Consider the following 25,421-nt stretch of genomic DNA (forward strand, 5'->3'; position numbering starts at 1 on the left):
CTACAATAATTAAATTAGAGAAAAACCTTTACTAGGTATTCCCTAATTACAATTTTCAATGTTTAATAAAGGACCCACAAATTGTCACCAATATGCCATAATATTGAAAATTTTCCAATCCCTTTTTTTCTTTAACCAGCCAATCTCCTATATTAATGTATTTTGAACAATCCAACCATTAAAAAACAGTATTAATATTATTTTATCCTCCAAAACTAGCTGTCTTTAATTAAGAGCCCTTTGAACTCCACAAATCAATAAAACAATTAAAAAAATAATAATAATCTTGCTCTATTCCCAATTCCAAAGCTTTTACCAAATCAATCTTTGCCAAACAGATTTTCTATCACCTCAAAAGTCATTTCTGATTAAATCCAAAGAATAAATGCGAAGGTAATTGCGGAAACCCTGCTTCTTTTATTATGAAATGTTTAACGGAAGCGCTCTCTTAGCCACTAACTGTGACCTTCACGCTCGCTGCGAAGCAGCATTCTTATCTTGTTGACATTCCTAAGCACTCTCTTATTCTTTTTGTGCACAATGCTTCGCCTCCTGTGCACAATTATAACGCTTTTTAGAGAAGACTAAATTAATTCCTCTCCCGATATCCAACTATATCACAATATTTTGCCAAGACCCCATAATCACAATATGCTGCAAGCATAACTATATCATAGCAAAACCCATTTCTGCCCTCAAGTTTGCTTCAGCACCCCCAAGGCCAATTATTGTAATGTCTTCACGGAAGGGGTCCAAAAAAAATTAGTCGCTTGTGTGGTCCGCGCACATACTGAATGCCCAACACCGTCAAATGAGCCGCCCCGGGGCCCACATGTTTTTCCGCGTTCAAATCAGCAGCTGCAGCAAAACTGAGCGCTTTCCCCGCAGTCGACGCATTATTTGGCAAGTTTAGAGTATGACAAAAAACGCAGGTTTGGCAACCCCGCTAAACATTTAATTGGGCGTTTTGCATTTCTTTTCGTCTGTTAACCAAAATATTCCCGCTCGCGGATGGGATCAAAACCAGGATAAGCCGCAAAAAGCCATTTCATTCCAGTACATTGACAGTACATTTAGTTACTATTAACAAAGTATGTCTAGCAATTGGGAATAACCATTCTAATTGCCGTTTTACAAGCTTCAGCATCACACAAAAATTCCAATTGAATTCCATTCACAAAAAATGTGATCTCTGGTTTAACCAAATCAAATGCCAGTGCTTCCTCCTATTCAAAATCCTCATTCTGTTGAACAAGCCGTCTCGCTTCTATCTCCATTCATATATTATACATATATATTACTTCCATGCATTAGTACGTACATTATCCCGTAGTATCAATATCTTATGCATATTAAGATAGCAAAACCATATTGATTATGTCTAATCCTAAAAGCGCTCTGATTTTCAACAAATTTCCAATCTTTACACGGCAGACGCACGGCAGATCTATTATTTGAGCCACCCATTTTGGAGTGGATTCGTGTGCAACCTCGTAGTAACTTTTTTTCTCTTGTTTCTCCTTAGCCTTTATTAAAACTACACATACAACCAAAACAACGTCGACCACCATGTTTTATAGACCACACTTGTATCTACCTGCTAGTGACTAGTATTCACAGGGTTTTAAAAATCGCCATCCCCAGAACGCGAGCCTAATTTCTCAAAAAAAGGCCATCGTGTGAAATGCCCTTAGTACATTTGGAACCCGTCAACAACATGCAGACATTTCACGCGGACTCACCAGAGATGTCCTCAGATGTCTCCCCTTCCTTGTTGGAATAGTCTTCAACCGTCGAGAATCCAGGCACTGCTGTGAAATAATCCGGCCCTGGAAAAGGAATTTGTTGCCGTGCACGGTCTCCATAGATATTGAACCGCAGCGTCTGGATTCCTTATCGGTGTGTTGACCCCGGCTACTCGAAGGACCAAATGATGGATTAATTATTAATACAATTTAATCATTATTAATAATATTTAATCAAACAGGAAGACATCTTTGACATACACTGGTTACAACTTGCAAGGAGAATCACTTCATAACTTGGCTTTGTTCAAAAGGAGTCTCACCAACGGCATACTCTTCTCTCCATTTAGTCGCGCCATACTGAAAACATTTAATGTAATCTGATTCAAAACAATTGCATAAGCTAACCGAATAACACCATTAGGTCAAAAAACAACTGCGAAACCGAAAACAACTGTGTAAGAATTTGCAGGAGTAAGCATACAATGTGACCCAAGCAGATGGGAAACCAAAGCAACTGTGTGAGAAATTGCAGAATAAGCATAATACTTTCTTTATAAGGTAAACAAAGCAGCCGTATTTTTAAACAATAATGCGATTATCGCCATCTGCCAGAGTCCAAGTCCAAACAATGTATGAGTCCCTTGTAGATCAGCATCCTTGGCCTGGAACAAGGGGTTTGTTGCCGTCAATAGTCCTGAAAACAATTAACTGGCCTCAAAAGCAGCTGTGGGGGAAAGTGTCCTCTTGTTTGGTCCCAACATAAAGCATAAATTAATTTATAGCTTTATTACCTATTAAAAATGCTTACAAAACATATAGAAACATCCCAGAATAAATCCAACACACATATTAATGAACATATTTATATTGATATTAATGAAAATAATATATATGTTAGATTGTAGCTGAGGTCTAATGTCCATTTACAGTGGTACCTCGTCACACGACCGCTCGTCATACAAAATTCTCGTCTTACGACGGAAATTTCGATCGAATAATTCGCCCGTCATACGATCAAAATTTCGTGATGCGACCAAACTTTTTTGCATATCTTTCGTGTATAACAATATCTACGAGCACTGAACGATTAATTCAGACGAGTTTTTCGTCCTACGCATCGACCAGGAAACGCACAACGCGCATGCGCGGGCAAAAAGAGGGCTTTCTGGGTAATGAAGTATACTCGTGCACACAACGCCGATAGGCAATGGCACTCTTTCTCAGAATAATAATAATAATAATCGGACAAAGGCCCTGTCGTCATTATCAACAACACAAAAAGCCTACTTGTCATCACACCCAGAAACTGCGTGTGACGAAATTGGTGGTGCTTCTCCATAAGCTGCGTTTACTCGGCAAAAGACCTACATAAGTGCAAGTTACGGACTTGTAATTTGGCATTCTGCTGTTATGGATACAGGTCGCTTACCTCTCACTGTCTTTCACTTACCTTACCTTCAGTCAGCTAGTAGGAGGCAGATCACCACCCAAACATCTTTTCATATTACCGCAGAAGGGAATGTGTGTTATGTTACCGCAAGTTTAGATTTCTGATGGATGTGGGGAAAAAACTGTCCTTAAGCCTATTTGTCCGTGCTTTGTTGGACCTATTGCGTCTGCCAGAGGGCAGCAGCTGGAACAGATTGTGACCAGGGTGGTAAGGGTCCCCTATGATGTTCTTGGCTCTGCTGAGGTAACGAGGGCTGGCAATGTCTTCCAGTGAGGGCAGAGAGCAGCCGACAATCCTCTGGGCAGTGTTAATCACTTTCTGCATGGCCTTTTTGTCTGCCGCCGTGCTTCCAGCGTACCAGACTGTGATGCCGTACGTCAGGATGCTCTCTACAGTGGTTCTATAGAAGTTTATCAGAAGCTTGGTTCCCAATACGTGGGTAAGATGAGCTGTTGCATTTCCTGTTATTTTTATTATCTAATACGAGGAGTATTATATTACTTCTCGTTCGCTGCTCCTAAGAACATCAGCGGCACTGGCTCGCAATTCCCTCTTTGTAATATTTCTGGTCGCAACTCTCTCTCATAAGCGCCGTTCAAAGCGGTTGCAACCAGAGCCATTTCAACGAGGGAGTTGCGAGCCGGTCTTTATGAGCAGCGGAGCGATCACAAAAATGTACTACAAGACTATTTCTCGTTGGCAAGTAGTCGTGGGTTATCCTATTGTGAGGACATTTGTGTGAATCATTTTCGGAATATTTTGAAGGGAATACGTAGTACAACAGCAAACAGCCCATCGATAGCGAACGTGAGGGTGGAGGCGTGGCAAACCGCCAACCCGGAAAACGAAGGTAACAAAAGATTACAACAAAATTAGAATTCAGTTTTGTGTAAAGTTACATTAAACGTATGTTTGAGTGTCTGTATATATTAATCCAAGTTAATTTAAATTTGTTTGTTCCGTTTACGAGTGCGTTGTCGTGGAAAAAAAAACGACCCCCCCCCACGCCCCCAAACGTCTCTGTCTCCCGTCGGCGAAATCTGCCCAATTTTAGTTAGATTAAACACATTTTATTACTATTAAACCACTAGTTATGTGTTACTTTGTTAATAGATAGCGAATTAGAAGAAATAAAACATTTTTTCCAATTCAATATCCTTCAACGAATCAATCCAACCCTCAAAAACTATTTTATGTCTATAAAACCTCGACTGCAGCTACAGTTGCGACACAAAAAATAATCAATAAATCAATGCACAAAAATGGGGTAAAATCCACTTCCTAGCAGCATTTAATGATTAAATACAAATACTGGAGCTTTTCAGACATAACAACCGGGCCAGGGGGGTGATTTTCCCGGGAAAAGACAGTAATGAACGTCAATTGCGTACCGGCAAACATTGCCCGAAAATGGGGTAAAATCCAGTCGAAAACAGCCTTTATTTATTAAATACAAATACTGGAGCTTTTTAGACATCAGAACCAGGCCCGGAGTATCATTTCCCCGGGAAAACGACAGCGATGAAGGTCGATACGTCCATTTACATCCATACGCGAAACAGCAAAAAATGCACTAAAATGAGGTAAAATCCATTTCCTAGCAGCATTTGGTGATTAAATACGAATACTGGAGCTTTTCAGACATTACAACCGGGCCAGGGAGGTGATTTCCCCGGGAAAAGACAGCGATGGACGTCAATAGCGAAACCGCAAAAATTGCACTAAAATGGGGCAAAATCCACTTCCTAGCAGCATTTAGTGATAAATACAAACACTGGAGCTTTTCAGATATCAGAACTGGGCCCACAATTGAAATTTTATTTAGGAATACAGACGCTCCCCTACTTACGAACATTCAACTTACGAACAACGGTACATACGAACATGTCTGCAAATTGCGTTTAAGTCGAAAAATGTTCGTAAGTCCAATTTTGTATTTTTTTCCGAGTAGTGCTTCTTTCCGCCGCTAATACGCCTGGTGCTGTGAGGGCTCAGCTCACCCAGCATCTACCTTCTTCGTTGCAATGCGGAAGTGCGTGAACGTATCTCCAGTGGGCAAAGAACCTTTTTCATTTGTATCATTAAATATCTCGTGCATCCATTATTGAATATGGTTGGTAAAAAGCGAAATCCTTCTATTGAGGGAGTTGCAAGGAAGAGGCAAGCCATTTCATTTGAAACGAGTGGCAATAATAACGAAGCTTGATGCGTGTGAGAGTGGTGATTGTTTCACGGGCATACAACTTCAATCGTTCGACCGTCAGTACCATTTATAAACAGAAAGATTGAGCAGTAGGACCCAAATATTGAACGTTGCACAACGTTTGCAAATCAATTGAATGATGCCATACAGTGCTACCGCATCATTTATGATGAAAAAAAGAAGAAAACTGTGCAATCGTCGTTAGATCGCTTCTTTCGGCCAGTTTCTAATACATAAATCTCTCTCTCTCTCTATACAGTACTGTACATATTCTCTCCATTTTATTAAATGTTTTTTTTCAGTACAAACCAATGCGTGTTACTTATACAAGCCTTAAACATACAAATGCACTTATATAAACCTTCAATATACTTATATAGGCCTTAAACATAAATTATAATACAAAATATAGCACTGAATCAACTTACAAACAAATTCAAATGTTTCAATATGAAAACACATCTGGAAGCAGTGCAACCGGGGGGAAAGGAAGCTAACAGACAATTTGGAATTATTTAATAAGTATTGATGGAATTTTTTCAAATTTGAGCAAATTCGGGAATAAGCACTCTTGGGCGGGCAGATGTAGCAGAACTGAGCCGTGAAATGATAGCAATCGGTTCAAATCCATCTTAAAACAGCATTTAATGTTTAAATACAAATACTGGAGCTCTTTGGACATTAGAACCGAGCCCAGGGAAGTGAATTTCCCGGTATAATGTCGCGATAAGGCAAAAAAACGTCTATATACGTCCATTCGCCATCGGCTCAAAATGCTCTCAAATTCGGTCAAATCCAGCCGAAAACAGCGTTTAATGATTAAATACAAATACTAGTATTTGTATTTGCGACATCAAATGTCGGATAGGCACTGGGGAAAACACCGTTGATGTGTGTGGTGCTCATACTTTGAAAAAAAATCTGGAGCTCGAGACTTCCGCGGGGCTTCAGCGGGGCTTCAGCAACCCATATCCGCCTATGTGTCACTATCCTCGGATAGGCCATGGGGAAAACACCGTTGATGTGTGTGGTGCTAACACTTAGAAAAAATTATGGAGCTCAGGATTTCAGCGGGGCATCAGCCAACCCAATCCGCTCATGTGTCACTATCCTTGGATACGCTCAGGAAAAAACCCCGCCGATGTGTGTGGTGCACACGCTTAGAAAAAAATGATGGTGCTCAGGATTCCAGCGGGGCATGTGTCACCCCTGTCCGCCCACAGAGCACTGTGCTCGGTGAAAAACCCCTCCAATGTGTGTGGGGCTCAAATTTGAAAAATTTCTGGAGCTGCAGGAATTCAGCGGGGCGTCGTCCAACCTAGTCCGCTCACGGTGCACTATTCTCGGATAGGCTCGGGGGGAACCCCCACCGATTTTTAAAGTGCTCAAACTCGGGAAATATATGGAGCTCGATAATGAAACTCAGCATGTGTCATTAAAATCCGCCCACGAAGCACTGTTCCCGGGGAGAAACTCCTCCGATGACCGTAGGGATATGATTTACCTACTCGGCGGGCCAGATTAAAAATCCTAACGGGCCGTATATGGCCCACGGGCCGAGGTTGAAAAACTTTTACACACGATCCGGGGGCGGGGCGAGCGCGCGAATCCCGTTTCGGCGAAACCTCCGTTCGGTGGAACGTCCATTCGGCGATCTGTCCGCCTGTCAAACGTCCGTCGGCGAAACGTCTTTAGGCGAATCATCCGAGTACCACAGTCCTCACATGATTTCGCCGCTTGTTCTTCTATTTGCACAGTTAAGTAAAAAGGAATGTATTAAGAAATATTAAATTGTAATTAAAAAAAGATAGAAGGGCTGTAAAACACGAAAAACATAAGAGTGACAGAGCTACTGCCACTGGCTGAACGGCGCCATCATGAGGAAAGAGAGTAAAAATAAATAAATGAAATAAATAAAAATAAAAAAGTTTGGATTTTATTTTGTGCGCGCACAATGATTGCTGCTGCGCGGAGAAGACGGGAGTAGTGCGCAATTGCACACGCGCGCAGCTTAGAGGGAACATTGCTCGGGGCTCTCATTTCTTCAGAGTGGATTTTCACATTTTTATGAACTTACTTTTGTTCCCAGAGAAAATCTGTGATGTAGTGAATCTGCGAAAATTGAAGCCGCGATAGTCAGAGGTTAATGTATTTGGATTTGTTGATCAGCATGCGTTTTATAGTTGTGTGGATTAGCCAGTATTAATAAAACTGGTCCGAGGTGAGGAACCAGACAAAGCATGACTCAGAAGACCTCTTATGATGAGCAACATTATTGAGTGACATCTTCCCTCACTTGGACGCAGGTCACAGGGGCCCAGACTATGGAGGAAAGCCGCAATGGGGACGTGGAATGTCACCTCTCTGGTTTGGAAAGAGCCTGAGCTCGTGCGTGAGGTTGAAAAATTCCGGCTCGACATAGTCTGGCTCACCTCTACGCACAGCTTGGTTTCCGGTACACTCTTACACTCTGGAGTTGCCCACGGTGTGAGGTGCCGAGCGGGTTTGGGCATACTTGTTGCCCCCCGGCTCGGTGCCTGTATGTTGGGGTTTACCCCGGTGTACGAGAAGGTACCATCCCTCTGTCAGGCTGAAAAAAGGAGTCCATATCGAGCGATTTTGGCTCATGAGACTCTGGAGACAGCTGACGAGTACTGGGTGGCCAAGCGGCATGCGGCTCTGGTCGTTTCTGAAGCAAAAATCTGGGCATGGGAGGACTTCGGCGAGGCCATGGAGAACGACTTGCGGGTGACTTCAAGGAAATTTTGGTCCACCATCCGATATCTCGGAAGGGGAAAGCAGTGCACCATCAAAGTGTATAGTGGGGTTGGGGGCCCCATCTCATCTTTTTGCAGATGATGTGGTTCTGTTGGCTTCATCAAGCCGTGATCTCCAACTCTCGCTGGAACGATTCGCAACCGAGTGTGAAGCGGTCGGGATGAGAATCAGCACCTCCAAATCTGAGACCATGGTCCTCAGTCAGAAAAAGGTGGTATGGCCTCTCCGGGTCAGGGATCAGGTCCTTCCCCAGGTGGAGGAGTTTAAGTATCTTGGGGGCTTGTTCACAAGTGAGAAAATGGAGCGGGAGATCGACAGGCGGATCGGTACAGCGCCTGCAGTGATGAATGAATACTTTACTAATAAAAAAACGTTCAGCACTGGCGTCACAGAAGCATTTAATGAATTAATGGCTTCACTAGACGAGGAAATAGATGAAGTCCTATCTGAATTTCTCGTCTACTTTGCGTATAATTTGTAAGTTTTACTGTTTTAATAAAAACTGCCATCTGTGAATTCCCTTTGTACATAATTTGTAAGTTTGTATTGTATTTGTATTTTTTGTACATAATTTGTAAGTTTGTATTGTATTTGTAATTTTTGTACATAATTTGTAAGTTTGTATTGTATTTGTAATTTTTGTACATAATTTGTAAGTTTGTATTGTATTTGTAATTTTTGTACATAATTTGTAAGTTTGTATTGTATTTGTAATTTTTGTACATAATTTGTAAGTTTGTATTGTATTTGTAATTTTTGCATAATTTGTAAGTTTTTTACTGCTTCAATAAAAACACCATCTGTGAATTTGCTTTGTCTTCTTTTTAATAACATAATTTTACTTCTTGCCTTTTATTTTAAAAGAGGCAAGATTGTCTATACCAGGGGTAGGCAAACTTTTTGACTTGCGGGTCAGAATGGATCCTAAAATTGGACAGCATTTGGACACACAATGTAATTTATCAAACCTGGGGATTGAAATATAAGAAAAAAGACACAATTGAAGGTGAAAATTTATTTTCAAATTTACTTTCAACATTAAGAACATATTATTCAACGAAAGAGAGCAGTCTTTAAATTGAGAGTGATGAGCGGTAAGGGAAATGAATGAGGTCATTGATTTTTACTATAATTTGGACAACGCCGGCGGCGGGCCGGATTAAAAAGCCTAACGGGCCGTATATGGCCCGTGGGCCGAGGTTGAAAAACATGTACACACACGATCCGGGGGCGGGGTGAGCGCGCGAATCCCGCAACGACAAAACGTCCGGTTGACCAAACGTCCGTTCTACCAAATGTCCGTTCGACCAAACGTCTGGTCGACCAAACATCCGTTCGACCAAACGTCCGGTCGACCAAACGTCCGTTCGGCGAACTGTCCGTCGCCCAAACGTCCGTCGACCAAACGTCTTTCGGCAAAACGTCCGGTTACGCTAACGACCAGAGCCACATACTGTTTTCACACATTGCAGTGACGAATGCTACGGAACCCCCACGATCAAATAGTGACAGGCACTTAGTTCAGTAAGCAAATTCGAACATGGCTCAAACCTTAGCACAAATAATTCATAACATCATTCACATTCACTGATTCACTGCTTTGCTGAGACAGGACCAATGTTCCTTTTCCCTCATCCAGGACATCTGTCATCACAATAGTGAATATGATTTATTGCACATGTTTCTCATTAAATTTAACTGCATCTTTCTCTCTGCTGATCCTTTTGGATAAGAAAATAATTGTGCTACATTCTCAATACTGCCATATTACTCTCAATATGCTGTGAAATTTGGTCATGTGGCTTAGAACAATACAGACAGTATTTTCTCTTATTATACATTCTACCACCACCTTTCAGTCACTGGAATATTCAGATCGCTCATAATTATGAGAACATGAGTTACCTGTTTTCTTTCGTTTGCATTTTCCATAACTGTTCATTTTTGGAGATCTCCAAAGCGTGGGGTCTTCGTCAGATTCTTCAGAATCACTTGGAACATAGTCCTCATCACTAAATTCACTACTTGTAGATTTACTTCCACAGGGTATTTCCTTTCTGAGCTAAAAATAGGAAAGTTAGATTAGAACATTTGAATTCATCAATTTTCAATCTCTTTTGTTTTTGCTGACTTTAATGAGATGAAATTAGATCTACGTTTTTTAAATAAAGAAAATAACTATTTATTTCTATTGTTCAAACATTTGCCTAATCTTCCATGGTGAGGCATTCACAACTTCTTACTTTTATAACCTGCTCAACTCCGCTATCTTAGGAATCACCAGTGTTGGGTGACTCAAATATTTTATTCTATAGAAAAAAGTCAGATCACAAACATGAAACAATAGTGAGGTCATTCCAAATTGCAACATTTTATGATTCAGAAACACTGAAAGAAATGAAGAAAAAATTGCGATGGTCAGTAAATGTTACTTTTATATAGCAAGTGCTGGGAATTAAATATGGAATCACTCAATTCTGAGGAAAAAAAATAATCCCTCCATGTTGAGTACAAAATAAGGACACAATCTGTTCATACTCCCTTCCTTAACCTTAACAGGGCACTTGCCTCAGATTAGATCTGCTCATTAGTCACCAGTTAAAAATAGTGCAGTTATCATGCGTTGGATGGCTGCTGGATGGAACAAGTGGATTAGCAAGACTCAATGCTCCAACAAAAGAAATGTCTCTTGAGACCAAACACAGCATTTTCAAACTTTTTGAAGAAGGTAACTCTACACATATGATTGATAAAGATGTGAGCTGTTCAAAGTCAGTTGTATCAAAGATCTGAACCAAGTACAAACATCATGGGAAGGTTGTTAAAGTCAAGCGTATTGGTAGACCAAGGAAGATATCACATGTCTTGAAAACAGAAAATGCATGACAGGACAAATGAAAACGAAACGGGAAAAAAATTGATTCAATGTATGTGACAGAACTGTGCATAATTGCCTAAAGGAAATTAGATTTTTATATAGGAAAGCTAAAAAGAAACCATCATAAACACTCAAACAGAAAAGAACAAGACTGCAATGGGCTAAGGAGAGCCAATCATGTTGGAGGAAGGCTATCTTCAGTAACAACTCACAAATATGCATTGGACAAGGTGATGATGCTGCTGAAGCTTTTGTTTGGTGCCATTTCATGAAATTTTCAAGGAGCACTGCTGAATCGTTTCATGTTTGTGATCTGAGTGTGTTCTACATAATAAAATATCTGAGTTAATGCTCGTTGAAGACTGATGATTCCATACTAATGCTAAGGGTAGTTTGAAAATGAAATGTCTTAAAGTACATATATTTTACAATAAGTATGCCGTCCCTTCAGCATACCTTTATGGCACACGTGTTACAATTGATTACGTCATGAAAGCGCTAAAAGTCAGGAAAGTGCTCACTGTAACAGAATTATACAAATTTGTTATCAAAAGTTGCAATAAATCTTTATTTTGTGGATGCAGAAAATGTTTTAGATATTTAATTTCATCTCAAAGAAAATCGAGAGAATAGTGTTGCACGTATATTTTTGGTCACTGTACTTCATATATCATGTTTCAACAACAGATTTCAAAATGTTGTTGAACCTTTCCAAGGTTGGAAACTTACAACCACACTGTTAGTTCTTCTCAGGGGGTGACCAACTGTCTGGACATCTGGATGGCACTTATCAGTTTATACATCTCACATCAAAGCATATATAGGCATACAGTCGTATCTCTACTTAAGAAATTGAATTGAATGCTTTCATCAATAATCCTTATAAAGTGTGATTCATAGATGGGGGTTTGTGTATGTTAAGATTCTCTCGCTATGTTTGTCCAAACCGTGCAACATAGAGAGTTGACATTTCTTATGGTGGCCAGAAACGGCTGTCGGATCCTGATAGAGGAGTGATTGAATTTCTTCACCTTCTCTAAGTGTCTCAACTCAATCTCTTATTTATTAAAGCTGAGGGCAGAGTTGATGTATGAATCATTGTTTTTACATGATGTGCCCTAAACGCACCAGTTGGCGGATCTTTCATAAGGTAAGATGCCTTTCCACATAATTTACAAACGTCATTTTCGGAAGAATTTGCACCAGCGAGTTTCCAGGTGCACCCCGGAACACTTTTTTTTCTGTCGTGACGGGAGTTATAAAACATCCTTCCATCCATAAATCACGCTTTTTCTATTCTATAATCCTTATGAAGCGTGATTTATGGATGAATATGTGGGTGTGTGTGCACCTGGAAACACGTTAGCGGAAATTCTTCCAAAAATTACGTTTTTAAATGACGTGGAAAGGCGTCCTACCTTACAACTACATTGGGTCAGCGCGGCCAGCACCATCGTGTCTCGCCAAATATTCCCGTCACGACAGTGTGTTCCGGGAGCATAGAATAGATAAAGCGTGATTTATGGACGGGTGGATATTTTATGTTAACATTCTCACGCTACGTTTGTCCAAACCGTGCATCGTAGAGAGTTGAATTTTTGATACTGGCCCTGAAACGGTTGTGGGAGCCTAATAGACGATTTCTTTACCTTCTCTAACTGTGAAAACTCAAGCTTTGAGCATTTACAAAAGTTATTTATGAGTATACCTGACCAGAAATATGTGAACTTGCTGCTCTCTTGTGGTAGTTTTAAGCATTACACTCTGTAGATTTGAAAATTCCATACGTTCTTCAGTGCACACCGAAGCACTTCCGCTTAGTCATTTCCGCTTGAAGTCAGTTGCATGAACTACGCAACAGCACCACTATTTTGTGAGTTTTTATTTTCGTTATATTTTCACTTTGGATTACAATGTTTTAACAAAAGTAACACCCAAACATTGTTTAAATAGGTTATATTCGTCATCCTTTCTTTTGAAATTGACCGTCAGTTTTCCCTACTTTTTGCTAAAAGGCATACTCCTGCTTCTGTATACCTGCACGTAATTGTATACACGTTTGCTGTGCTATGCCTGTAACTGAAATTTTCCTTTCTCATCCAACCCATTTTTCAAAAGAGAATTTTTTAAATAGCCCAACAGCTGTCTTTTGCTGCTTGTTGTCATTATATGAGATAGAATTAGAGCGATGAAATGAGAGCCCAGTAGAGGGTAGCGAGGTTCTAAAGTGAGAATGAATGCATCCGCGACAATATATTGAAAATGAAATAACGGATAAGGAAATGCATATAATTTTTGGGGGATTTCGTAACTTGGATCTTTTTGGTATCTCAAGTCACTTATTTGCATTTAAAAAATTTCGTGACCTGAAAAATTTGGACCCAAAGGCATTCGTAAGTAGAGGGTTAGGGCAGGGGTGTCCAAACTATTCCACAAAGGGCCGCAGTGGGTGCGGGTTTTCATTCCAACCCATCAAGATGACACCTTTTCACCAATCGGGTGTCGTACAAGTGCAATCAGTGGATTGCAGTCAGGTGCTTCTTGTTTTCTTCAGAAATCTCATTGGTCAAAATGTCTGTGCCGGATCGGTTGGAACAAAAACCTGCACCCACAGCGGCCCTCGAGGACCGGTTTGGCCATCCCTGGGTTAGGGTATTGGAACAATACATGATTCAAATTGCAATATTACATATTCACAAGCTTTAAGTAATTATGTTACTTATTTGACGTTATGTGGACCAGAGGTTTTTTGGTTTCAGCTTGGCGATGTGCGGTTTCTGTAATTGTAGGAGAAAAAAGTAGTAAAATCACAATAATAAAGGTGTTATAGTACTTATTTTTATGATACATAAACTGGAATTTGTTCAGGCTACAAGTAGTTCAATTTTTGGCAACATAGCTCGTGTGAATACAAAACAGCATTTGTTGAGAGGCATACCTTGAGCAACGTGTCCATGTATCCATGCATTCCTAAACAAATGTGTAGATTTATAGAAGCCTCTGTGCACAAATTACAACTTTTCCCTTAATATCAAAACAGCAAACGGGATCAAAACCTCTGTTAAATGGGTGAAGGGTGTCTGTTGTCTAAGTTATAATCTTATCAAACGCAGTCCCATTAATTACTTCCGTCTTCAGTCTTTACGTATGCCTCGCCTGCAGAGCGGAGTGGGACCCAAAAGGAGGAAGCGAAGGCAGACAAAGTAAAGTGCTGGTGCAAAACTTAAGGTTTAATGGGTAAATGACTACAGAATAATACAGTCGTACCTTGAGATACGAGCTTAATGTGTTCCAGAACTGAGCTCGTATGTCGATTTAATCGTATCTCAAATCAACGTTTCCCATAGAAATGAACTAAATACAAATGAATTTGTTCCCTCCCTCTAAAAAAACAGCAAAAAACAGGATATTACAATGGAAAAATATATTTGTATTGGTTGTAATTCACCATCTACAAACAGAGTAACAAATAACTAGTGGTTATGATGTTTAAAAATTAAATGAGGCATTATTTTATACAATGGGGAGTTTGTGGATGGGGGAGTGAGAGAGAGAGAGAGAGAGTCACTTCACGGATGCGCTCATAACGTAACATAAACTTTAAATTTAACTTAAATGAATTTAGATCCCTATACACACTTTAAAAACGTTTTAATCTTACATTACACGAAATTTAAACCTTCTTGTGCAATAACCAAGGCAAAGAGGTTAATGTATTCCACCGCGGCTTTCAGCGAACTTCCTGCTTCTCCAAACGTATTGGCGAGCCAGCTCTGTCACGCGTACACTACTCATGTTTTTCGATTATTTCGAGCCTAATATCGATTGTCATCATACGCCTTTTCTTCGCACTATGCTTCATTGCACCGGCTTGCTTTGGATTCATTGTGTTGCCCTTAATTCTGCACTGACTAATGCAAAAAAAAAAAGAAAAAAAAATGCAACGCTCCGCCCAGTGCTCGTAGAGATCTTCTCACCAATTCCTCGTGTGTCGAGATATTAAAGTACTTACAAACATATAACTGGGGAAAATAACTGAGAAACAAACTGAAACGGGGAAGCACACTGACGAGTAGACGCACACCGACAGAAGGCAACATAACCACAGACAGAAAATAATCACACGCTCGACAGATGAAGACAGACACAGGGTTTAAATACACAGACAGGGATTGATGACAGTCACACAAACACTTGGGTCACGAAAGGAAAGGAGAGCCAGAAAAGACAGGAAGTGATATTCAAGAAAAATCACGCGAACAGGACACACAAGGAAAAGCACCCAACCACCAAATCCCAACAAAACAAGATAGTCTTGGAGTGATGTACCTTTGAGGTATTTGTGGTTTTGTTCAGCGCTTGGAGCAGCCCATCAGCATTACAAAGAACACAAATGAAAATGACAGGTGGATTTCTAAACCAAATATTATCAAGCAATTACACGCATATATGATGCAGTTTCTTGTTGGAATTTGTCTACATTATCACATTTTTTTTGCCTTCAACGAGGCCTTTCCAACGCTTTGCTCATTTTGGTTAAGCGTACATTATTATTATCATACATGCTTGCAATGCTTTGCTCCTGAAAGCCTTGTTCAGTTGAAATTAAGAGCCAGAACGCCTCGAAGTACCACATTTTCACACCTATAAAACGCACCATGTGATAGGGCGCAGACTCATTTGCGGGTATATTTTCAGTTTTTTTATCAATACATTGTACACCTCATCCGAAAAGGCACTAGCATGACACCTGGCTAGATAGCGTATGTTATACTAGCTGCTAGCGTACCTATTATGCTAGCCGCTAGCGTACCTATGTTATGCTAGCCGCTAGCGTGTGCTATGCTAGCTGCTAGCGTATGTTAGTTACGTTTTTAAAGACAGCACGAGCAAAACTAAGGTTGATAATGCTTTATTGAAGTTAAAGGTACACTCTGATATAAAGAGTTGGGTGTTTAACATGCTAGGCTCCACTGTCAGTCAGAGTTGTGTATTCCGGGAACTTGATTCCAGCTTTGGGGAAAGCTCGAACAACAGTGCTGGCCGACACTTGAGCCCAGTCATCCACAATCCATTGTAACTCACGACATGCATCACTCCCAAGCCTTTGATTCTCCTCGCTGTTATATCGGCATCGACAATTCATTCCAAATCGTCACGTAACTCGTGCGACGCTGCCTGCCCGAACTACAATGTTGGCCATCCGTTAGCAAAGCTGTTAAATTGTGTTCGATCCATGGCTTCAGTCCATTTTCCAAGCGTTCACAACCGCATTGTGTTGTCAATCATACCAGGCATTTCCTCTGTATAGCTCTGATATGCTGTTTTTTTAAGTATTGAGAGTGTTTTCGAGGGTTAAAAGCGCTGCAACCACACGAAAGTCAAATGCCTTGCCACTCCCCTGGGATGTTTTGAATGGATTTACCGTAATGCTTGGAATGCGCGGGGAGGCTATTTTTAGGGTGAACGTCTGCTGGGTTGATCGCAATAAGTGGCGTGCCGGCAAGAAATAAAAGCAGTCACTCAAGCTGTCAGGGCCATACAAAAATTGAGTTTAGGGCACAGACAAAACGCACCGACTGATTGAGCGCATCGACCATTTTAGAGAACATTTTACTTTTAAGTGCGCCCATAGGTGTGAAAATAAGGTACATGAATCTTAATGAAGCCTGACTGAGCATTCCACCTGCGGCATTTGCCTTCCACCATGGATGCTCCAAGAGGCGTCGGTCCTCATATCTTTTGACTTTTATGAACGTGTTTTGTTACACATGTTCTAGGCTAGAGATTAAACTCGCATGCACGCAAATCGATAAACACACTCAGACGTCTCACTCGTGTAATCCACCCCTCCCTTTTGAGTTGATACGCCCATGTAATCAGAGCCACCGAATGTAATAGAGCAACAGAAGAGAAGTGTAATGTCAGAACGGAGTTGGGGAGCTGTCCTTAATGTTCGTCGTCCTTGCAAGAGAAATATTAAAGAACGTATCTCCCTCTTTATTTGTGCATGTTTTGGGGAATGTCTAATGGCAAACCTGACAATGAAGTGGTCCTTCTAAGGTGCGAGTCAATATACCAGAGGAATCCAGAGACTGAGTCGACATCCAGGCACGACTGGCCCCAGCATCTCAGACCCTTTTAGCGGGCTGGAATTTGGCTCCGCGCATGGGTACCGAAGATTCATGACTTATCCAAAAGAGCCGAAGAAAGCTCTGGTGAGTAAACCTTCATATGAATGTGCATTCCTGAAGGGTTTACGAATGTGTATGTTCATGTCTGCATGACAGCGACAGTTGCGTCTGCGTGACGGCGACAAAAATCCTGCTAATATTAGTCACTAGCAAGTGAAATGGATGAAGGTAATTATAAGGACACACAATTTTGAGTCCTAAGAGCAAAAAATAGTTAGACATAACTCCAGTTGTATTAACTAGTTAAAAGTGCACTAAAACTTCACTGTGTCCCTGTCTTGTGTCTCCATGTTTATTTTTTCTTGTTTCAGGTTTTCCATTGTAATATCCTATTTTTAGGTGTTTTTTTCAGAGGCTGGGAATTGATTCATTTGTATTTAGTTATTTTATATGGGAAACATTGATTTGAGATACGAGTAAATCGACATACGACCTCGGTACCAGAACGCGTTAAGCTCGTATGTCAAGGTATTACTCTAACAAAACCACTGACAAAAGAAACAAAACTCTTTTCTTTTAAGGTGCAAAAAGAAAAAAAGGATTGAGATGGAAATATCTTATTTATCTAAAAAAATAAATCCCAGTCTTTGACTTATACTAAAAAATGCCATTTTAACTACGAAGTTAGAAATTTAGATAAACATCATTACATGAAAGTAAATCTCAAAATTCTGTGATAATAGAGTTAATTTTGCTTGAGAGGATACAATGCGTAAACATTTGTAATGCATTACATAGTGACACTTAAAAGCAAGAGTCAACTCTATAAATCTGTACTATCGAAGAGTACAGTAATACCTTGACATACGAGTGCCCTGACATACGAGGAATTTGAGATACGAGTAAAATTCCCAGCAAATATTTGCCTTGAGATGCCAGACAATTTTTGAGATACTAGCATAGGAGACAGTCAGGTGACCAGGACGCGAGAGGCTGCTTATGATTTCAGCCGCACTGTCTTTCTCACCGCAACTCCCTCTCGTTAAGATCTCTACGAGCACTGGGCGTTGCATTTTTTCCATGATGTTTGCCGTTAGTCAGTGCATAATAAAGGGAACAACAATGGGTCCAAAGCAAGCAGATGGAATGAAGAGTTGTGCAAAGAAAAGGCGTATGATCAAAAAACAATATTAAGCACAAAATAATTTAAAAGTATGTGAGTGGTGTACGTGTGGCGGCGCTTGCGCGCTAATACGAGTACTTTTTGGACAAGTTGGCAAGTGGCCGTGCGTTATCCTATTGTGAGGACATTTGTGTGTCATTTTTGGAATATTTTGAAGGGAAGACAAAAGGAAACAACCCTCAATAGGTTCATTTAAAAAAAATCAGGCTGAAAGTCACGGTGGAGGCGAGGCAAAAAGAGTCAAACCGGTAGAGGAAAGGTAAAAAATAATTAAAACAAAATTAGAATTAAATTTAGTGTAAGGTTAGATTAAATTTATTATTGAGTCTGTCTGTATCATAATCCAAGTTCAATTAAATTGGTTTAAATTATGTTACGAATGCGTCGCCGTGCCAAAAGTCTCGCTCTCTCCCTCTAGCTGTCTCTCTCCTCTCTCTCTCTCTCTCTCTCACTGTCTCTCTCTCTCTCCCTCTAGCTGTGTCTCTCTCTCCCTCTTTCTCGACATCATAATATTGATCAATTGTTTGTAGATTGATTTCATAATTGATTAGAATTTTCATGTTGAATTTGTATTTTTTTGTGTCAGTGTGTCGTCTACACTCAAAATCTTACTTTTAATGACCCTGGCAAAGTTTTTAATTTGCATGAGAGCGCGTTGTGGGATGATTACAATCCTCTTCAGGAATCTTGTTAAGATTTATCGCCTATAAAATATCAAATATTTTTCTCACTTTACTTTTACTTACAGACACGTGTAATTATATATTAACTTTGACTTTTAACAAATTTGGTTTCCCCAACAACATTTGCTTTCTACAACAAGTATACCAATTTAAATTACTATACTAAATGTTTACCACTTTCTTTTCTCACTTCTTCATGAGGATCTGGCTGTGTATTCAAATAACAAGTCTGCTGGGCACGCGGTCGTTGTATTTGATACCTCCAGTCTCCCACAAAAGCGGGTTTGCCCCGGCGCGGAGCGGGTCGGACGCGGAGGAGAACCGGCACGGAGCGGGTTTTCCCCGGCGCGGAGCAGGTCGGAGGCGGAGGAGAACCGGCCCCAGCGCGGAGCGTGTCAGGCATGGAGGAGCTCGCCCTGGAGAGATAGAGAGAGGGATGGTGGGATAGAGAGATAGAGGGATAGATGGAGGGAGAGAGATTGAGCTAGAAATAGAGAGAGCGAGAGAGACAGAGCGACAGAGCGACAGAGCGACAGAGAGACAGAGAGACAGAGAGACAGAGAGACAGAGAGACAGAGAGACAGAGAGACAGAGAGACAGAGAGACAGAGAGACAGAGAGACAGAGAGACAGAGAGACAGAGAGACAGAGAGACAGAGAGACAGAGAGACAGAGAGACAGAGAGACAGAGAGACAGAGAGACAGAGAGACAGAGAGACAGAGAGACAGAGAGACAGAGAGACAGAGCGACAGAGCGACAGAGCGACAGAGCGACAGAGCGACAGAGCGACAGACAGACAGACAGACAGACAGACAGAGACAGACAGAGACAGACAGAGACAGACAGAGACAGACAGAGACAGACAGAGACAGACAGAGACAGACAGAGACAGACAGAGACAGACAGAGACAGACAGAGACAGACAGAGACAGACAGAGACAGACAGAGACAGACAGAGACAGACAGAGACAGACAGAGACAGACAGAGACAGACAGAGACAGACAGAGACAGACAGAGACAGACAGAGACAGACAGAGACAGACAGAGACAGACAGAGACAGACAGAGACAGACAGAGACAGACAGAGACAGACAGAGACAGACAGAGACAGACAGAGACAGACAGAGACAGACAGAGACAGACAGAGACAGACAGAGACAGACAGAGACAGACAGAGACAGACAGAGACAGACAGAGACAGACAGAGACAGACAGAGACAGACAGAGACAGACAGAGACAGACAGAGACAGACAGAGACAGACAGAGACAGACAGAGACAGACAGAGACAGACAGAGACAGACAGAGACAGACAGAGACAGACAGAGACAGACAGAGACAGACAGAGACAGACAGAGACAGACAGAGACAGACAGAGACAGACAGAGACAGACAGAGACAGACAGAGACAGACAGAGACAGACAGAGACAGACAGAGACAGACAGAGACAGACAGAGACAGACAGAGACAGACAGAGACAGACAGAGACAGACAGAGACAGACAGAGACAGACAGAGACAGACAGAGAAAGACAGAGAAAGACAGAGAGACTGGTCGACGGGTAGAATGATTGCAAATTGAAATACTATCTCATGCACAAATTTTAAATTGCGATAAAAATAGTTTCTTCCCCATGAAAACTCTCCCCCCGCACAACATTTTGATACACCATTTAACCACACTTCCCCAACAGACCCCTTAGTTCTGGAGCAACCTCCGAATCTCCCCAACATTCAAGACCATGGCTTCGCACCAACCTTTTGAACTAGGATTTTATTAAATAAAAAGAGTCCTGGTCCTAAAGTCTCCTCTGATGTATTCATAAAAACTGAAAATAAATTAGAAACACTGGACTAAGACACTGGTTCAAATCCAAGTCAGTCCAACTGTGTGGAGTTTTCATGTTCTCCCCGGGCCTGCGTGGGTTTTCTCTGGGTACCGTATCAGTGTGAGCATGAATGGTTGTTTGTCTCCTTGTGCCCTGCGATTGGCTGGCCACCAATTCAGGGTGTCCCCCGCCTCTTGCCCGGAGTCAGCTGGGATAGGTTCCAGCACCTCCGCGACTCTATTGAGGATAAAGCAGTTCAGAAAATGAGATGATATGAGATGAGACTTTCAATTTATTTTTTCATGAAAAGGGCTGCAAAGCCTTTGCTGTTTCTATGAGAAACTAACAAGAAATGACTTTTTCCAACAGTAGAGAAAAGCCAAATCTGACAAAATCTTAAATTAAAAAAAAATCAAATGCAATTATTGCTACCGACTAAAATGTCAAGTCATGACTAATGCTTTTTGGAATTGAGATTACAAATTTTAGATTGGCTACATATCTTCTTGTAAAGTCACTGCAGTTATGAGGGTTCTTTATATCCAACATTAACCTTGATAAATGGTCTTAGACATTCAATCCAAGGTGTACAACGCTTCACATACTGCCAGATGAGAACAACTAAAGATTATCCATGACCTTAGTGGTGGTATGCAGTAACAACAGCAATAAGGATCAATTTTTGCCTAAAAGAAAATCAGTTGGGCACTTTGAAAGTTACTCAGTGTTATTAAGGACTGACCTTTCTAAAGAGAAGTCATATTGAAAATACATTGGCATCGACTTTATGTCATTTGACAGCCGTAAATCTGGAATACAAGAGAATCCTCTCGGCAATGCCAGAATTTGAGGTGCCAAAGTGAAAGGGATGCCAAGGAGGTCAGGCGCAGGCAAGGCAGTCTCCACTGTAGATGTTCCATCCCCCATGTTTGTGAGTGATGTATCTCTCGAAAAAATTGCTTCTCTTTGTTGAATGGGAGTCGGAAATGACTGTAAAAAGGAGAACGAGAATTGTTGAATATTGAATCCTATTAAAGAGCATTGTTTTATAATTACCAAACTAATGGGTCTGGCTAACGATGACAAAAAATAAAATGTATCAGTTTGATTGGTGTTCGGGACAAAAAAAAGAAAAGAAAGTGTCTTTTCTAAGGTTCCACCATAATTTACCTTTTTTGCATGTTACATTGATGCAGTGCTGCTCATTTTTCTGTTGTGCCACCCCAGGGAAGAATGAAACGTTTTGCGCCAACCCAACTCTCAGTCACCATGGTAAATAGTATGATCTTTGTTTAAGATTTCAACTACACCTCTGGAAAAGATTGTATCCTTGTTAAAATTAACAACACTGACAGTGAGCATGCCACTGCTATCAACTGAGTGAATGTGCATTTGGACTTTATTTGGGTAAAAAAGTATTATTATTTTTTAGTGAGTGAGATGCTCCAAAGGATTTCACACCCCACTATATTTGAAAAGCTCTGCGTTTAGGTAATATTTACCGTATTTACTCCCATATAAGCTGCCCACGTGTATAAGCCGCCCCTTAAAATTGCCTTAAAACTTGAATTTTACAATTTCTCACGTACAAACCGCTGTGAGGCCGACGCGCTAACCACTCGCTCCACCGGGCCGCCCATCAAATTATTCAATTTGAAAAAAGAAATAAGTCTATCTTGATGAGAACCTGATGCTTTCTAATGACAGAAATTACAATTTTCTTACCAGAAGTTTAAGATACTGTGGCATCCATATTGCTTCTAATGTCCAAATATCTAAATTCTTTTGATGGTTCATATTACTCCAATAGTTGTCACTTTCGAACAAGAAATAAAAAAATAAAAGTGTAATTTTGTTTTATTTCAAAATCAAGGCTACTCGTGTCTGGACAGTCAAAGCACGTTTAACTAGGTTAAGACGGCAGCGCCCTAGGTAAGATGGCCCCGCCCCGACCTAGGCAAGATGGCCGTGCCCCGAGCGAGCAGTGATAGGAACGTGAGTTTCTTCACTTTTTTTGAAATATACGTACGTTTTTTTTCGTGAATTTCATTCATAGACGTCAAAAGAAATTTAGTTTAGCATTTTATCCGTTTATCGTTTCTCTATTTTGAAATAAATGACCGTATCGGTGGCATTGTTTTGCGTCATGATGTCACGGCACCATTGCATCATGATGTCATCGTGTTATGGCGTCGTCAACTTGCAGTTTCCTAAATGTTGTGTTTTTATGCGCATATAAGCCGTACCCTCGATTCAGTCATCATTTTTTGACTGACAAAAGAGGCTTATATACGAGTAAATACGGTACAATATATTTGGATAAAACATACCGTATGACTTCATTTAATTTTTTATCAATGTAAACCTAGCAACCCGTTTTGACAGTAAAAACTGAAATGTAGACTTTTTGCAAATTATTAAAAAAAGAAAATCTGAAATATCACATGGTCATATGTCTTTAAACGTTTTGCAGCGACCTTCATTATTAACTCACATGCCGTCAATTTCTTCTCATCCTCCAAGAGTTGGATTGATTTTTTTGTTATAGTCCAGCAGTATTTAATTAGACTGATTGGACTTGATTCGGAAAGGAAACAGGAAACATGCTACCTGCCTTGCAAGAGTATTCGGCTCCCCTGAACTTTTCAACCTTTTTGCTGCATTTCAGGTTTCAACCATAAAGAAATATGTTTTTTGTCAAGAATCAACAACAATCTTGATGTGAAACAAAATCAATTGGATATTTTATAAATGTATAACAAATACAAAACTGAAAAGTGGGGCATGCAATATTGCTCGACCCCTTTACTTTCAGTGCAGCAAACTCACTTCAGAAATTCAGTGAGAATCACTGAATGATCTAATGTTGACTAATGATGATAAGTAGAATCCACCTACAGTGGGGCTAATAAGTATTTAGTCCACCACCAATTGTGCAAGTTCTCCTACTTGAAAAGATTAGAGAGGCCTGGAATTATCAACATGGGTAAACCTCAACCATGAGAAACAGAATATGGAAAAAAAACAGAAAATCACAGTTTGATTTTTAAAGAATTTATTTCCAAATTAGAGTGTAAAATGAGTATTTGGTCACCTACAAACAAGCAAGATTTCTGGCTGTTAAAGAGGTCTAACTTCCAACGAGGCTATAGGAATGTTAAGTTTGAAATCGCCACAACAAATAGTCGAAAACTGGCCGCATATCGATGCATTCAGAACTACAACAAACTACAAAGAGGGACTTGCTGTCAGAGGACACGGCGTAATAAAGGAACAGCGCATCGAGTCGTGAGTACTCATGCATGTAAATAATACTGATGGGTTCGCAAACAGCTAAGCTTTATTTCTTGATTATTGTTTGAAACAAACGAACTGCAAAAAGTTTGAGTTACGATGTCTGTGGAACCCCAGAGTGCTGCGGAAGCAGCAATACTTTTTAAATCGCTCACGGCAATGCGCCGAGGTAAATTGGGAGTGTGTACTCGCAAAATGAATGACATTAAAGCTCTGCTGAACGAAAATGTAGATGTCAATCAGGTGGAACATCTCATGATAGAATTTGTGAGGTGTATCAATGACTTTAAAGCTGTGCATACAACAGTGCAATATCTTCTTAAAGAGGAAAAGGAAAATGATCATGAAGATTGGTTTGAGCCGCAAATTACAAGCTTTTAATTATTTCATGTGTCCAGGGATAGAAATGAATGGCCTGGCATGCCACATCTCAGCCATATCCCACCTGTTGACCCAGAGGTAAAGGATGTCACTGTGAACTATGTGAACCTCCAGAATGACACTGCCACCACCACTTTAATTGAGTATTTCTCTTATTGGAGGAAATTACAAAGAGCTGTGGCATGGCCGCTCAAACTCAAGAAGCTCCTGCTTCAAAATTGCAAAGGGAGAGTCCTCACAAGCAGACAAGAGAGCCTCAAGGCTTAACACTAGAGGATCTGGATGAAGCAGAGAAAGCTATCATTTGTTATGAACGACAGCGTTACGTTGGTCCAAACTGACACTCTTAAGAATGGACAGACCAGTTAATGTGATAGCTCCATATTTAGACTTGATCCAATAATTGAAATGGCCATCTTGAAGGTTGGAGGAAGAATAGGTAAGGCACCCTTTTCGGTGAGTTCAAAGTACCCAATCATCCTTCCTAAAGCATCTTGTATATCTAAGTTGATCCTGAGGGACATCCATCAACAAGTTGGAGACACGGGAAGGAACAATATGTTGTCAAGACTGAGAGAAAAATTCTGTCTCCCTTCTGCTAATTCTTGTGCCAGACAAATTTTTAGTGTGTATCTTTTGTAGACAAATGCTGACTCAAGTGGGAACACAGAAAATGGCAGATTTACCAGAGGATCATGTCACTCCAGACTTGCCCCCATTCTCACACGTGGGTATTGACTACTTTGGACTTTTGGAGGTCAAGAGGGGGCGCTCACATGAGAAACGCTGGGGAGTGATATTCACCTGTCTGGGAAACCGAGCAATCCACCTGAAAATAGCCTAGAGATTAGACACAGAGA

The 25,421-nt window shown here is 40.7% G+C and overlaps 1 protein-coding gene and 1 long non-coding RNA gene across 14 annotated transcripts in view; one reads left to right on the top strand and one right to left on the bottom strand.

The window, feature by feature from the left end:
- umad1 (UBAP1-MVB12-associated (UMA) domain containing 1) overlaps positions 1-25,421 on the bottom strand; it is a 96,036-nt gene that overhangs the window by 26,971 nt on the left and 43,644 nt on the right. For 3 of the 12 annotated variants that reach the window (XM_077591022.1, XM_077591023.1, XM_077591024.1), the window contains 4 exons: positions 21,629-21,876; positions 19,248-19,473; positions 10,085-10,241; positions 4,237-7,146 (listed from right to left, as the gene is read on the bottom strand). In XM_077591022.1, the coding sequence (XP_077447148.1) occupies positions 6,932-7,146; positions 10,085-10,241; positions 19,248-19,473; positions 21,629-21,876 (846 nt within the window). In that variant the 3' untranslated portion in view covers positions 4,237-6,931. Of the gene's footprint in view, positions 1-1,742; positions 1,915-2,006; positions 2,106-4,236; positions 8,515-10,084; positions 10,242-13,776; positions 19,474-20,815; positions 21,124-21,628; positions 21,877-25,421 lie in introns of those variants that run through there. The other 9 variants (XR_013297917.1, XM_077591026.1, XR_013297923.1 and 6 more) reach the window with 7 other exon arrangements.
- LOC144067352 (uncharacterized) overlaps positions 3,656-25,421 on the top strand; it is a 56,951-nt gene continuing 35,185 nt past the window's right edge. For both annotated transcript variants that reach the window (XR_013297924.1, XR_013297925.1), the window contains exons 1-2: positions 3,656-4,048; positions 17,121-17,275. This is a non-coding gene — a long non-coding RNA (uncharacterized LOC144067352). The remainder of the gene's footprint in view (positions 4,049-17,120; positions 17,276-25,421) is intronic.

The sequence above is a fragment of the Stigmatopora argus genome, chromosome 21 (genome assembly GCF_051989625.1).
Source record: "Stigmatopora argus isolate UIUO_Sarg chromosome 21, RoL_Sarg_1.0, whole genome shotgun sequence".
Lineage (NCBI taxonomy): Eukaryota > Metazoa > Chordata > Actinopteri > Syngnathiformes > Syngnathidae > Stigmatopora > Stigmatopora argus.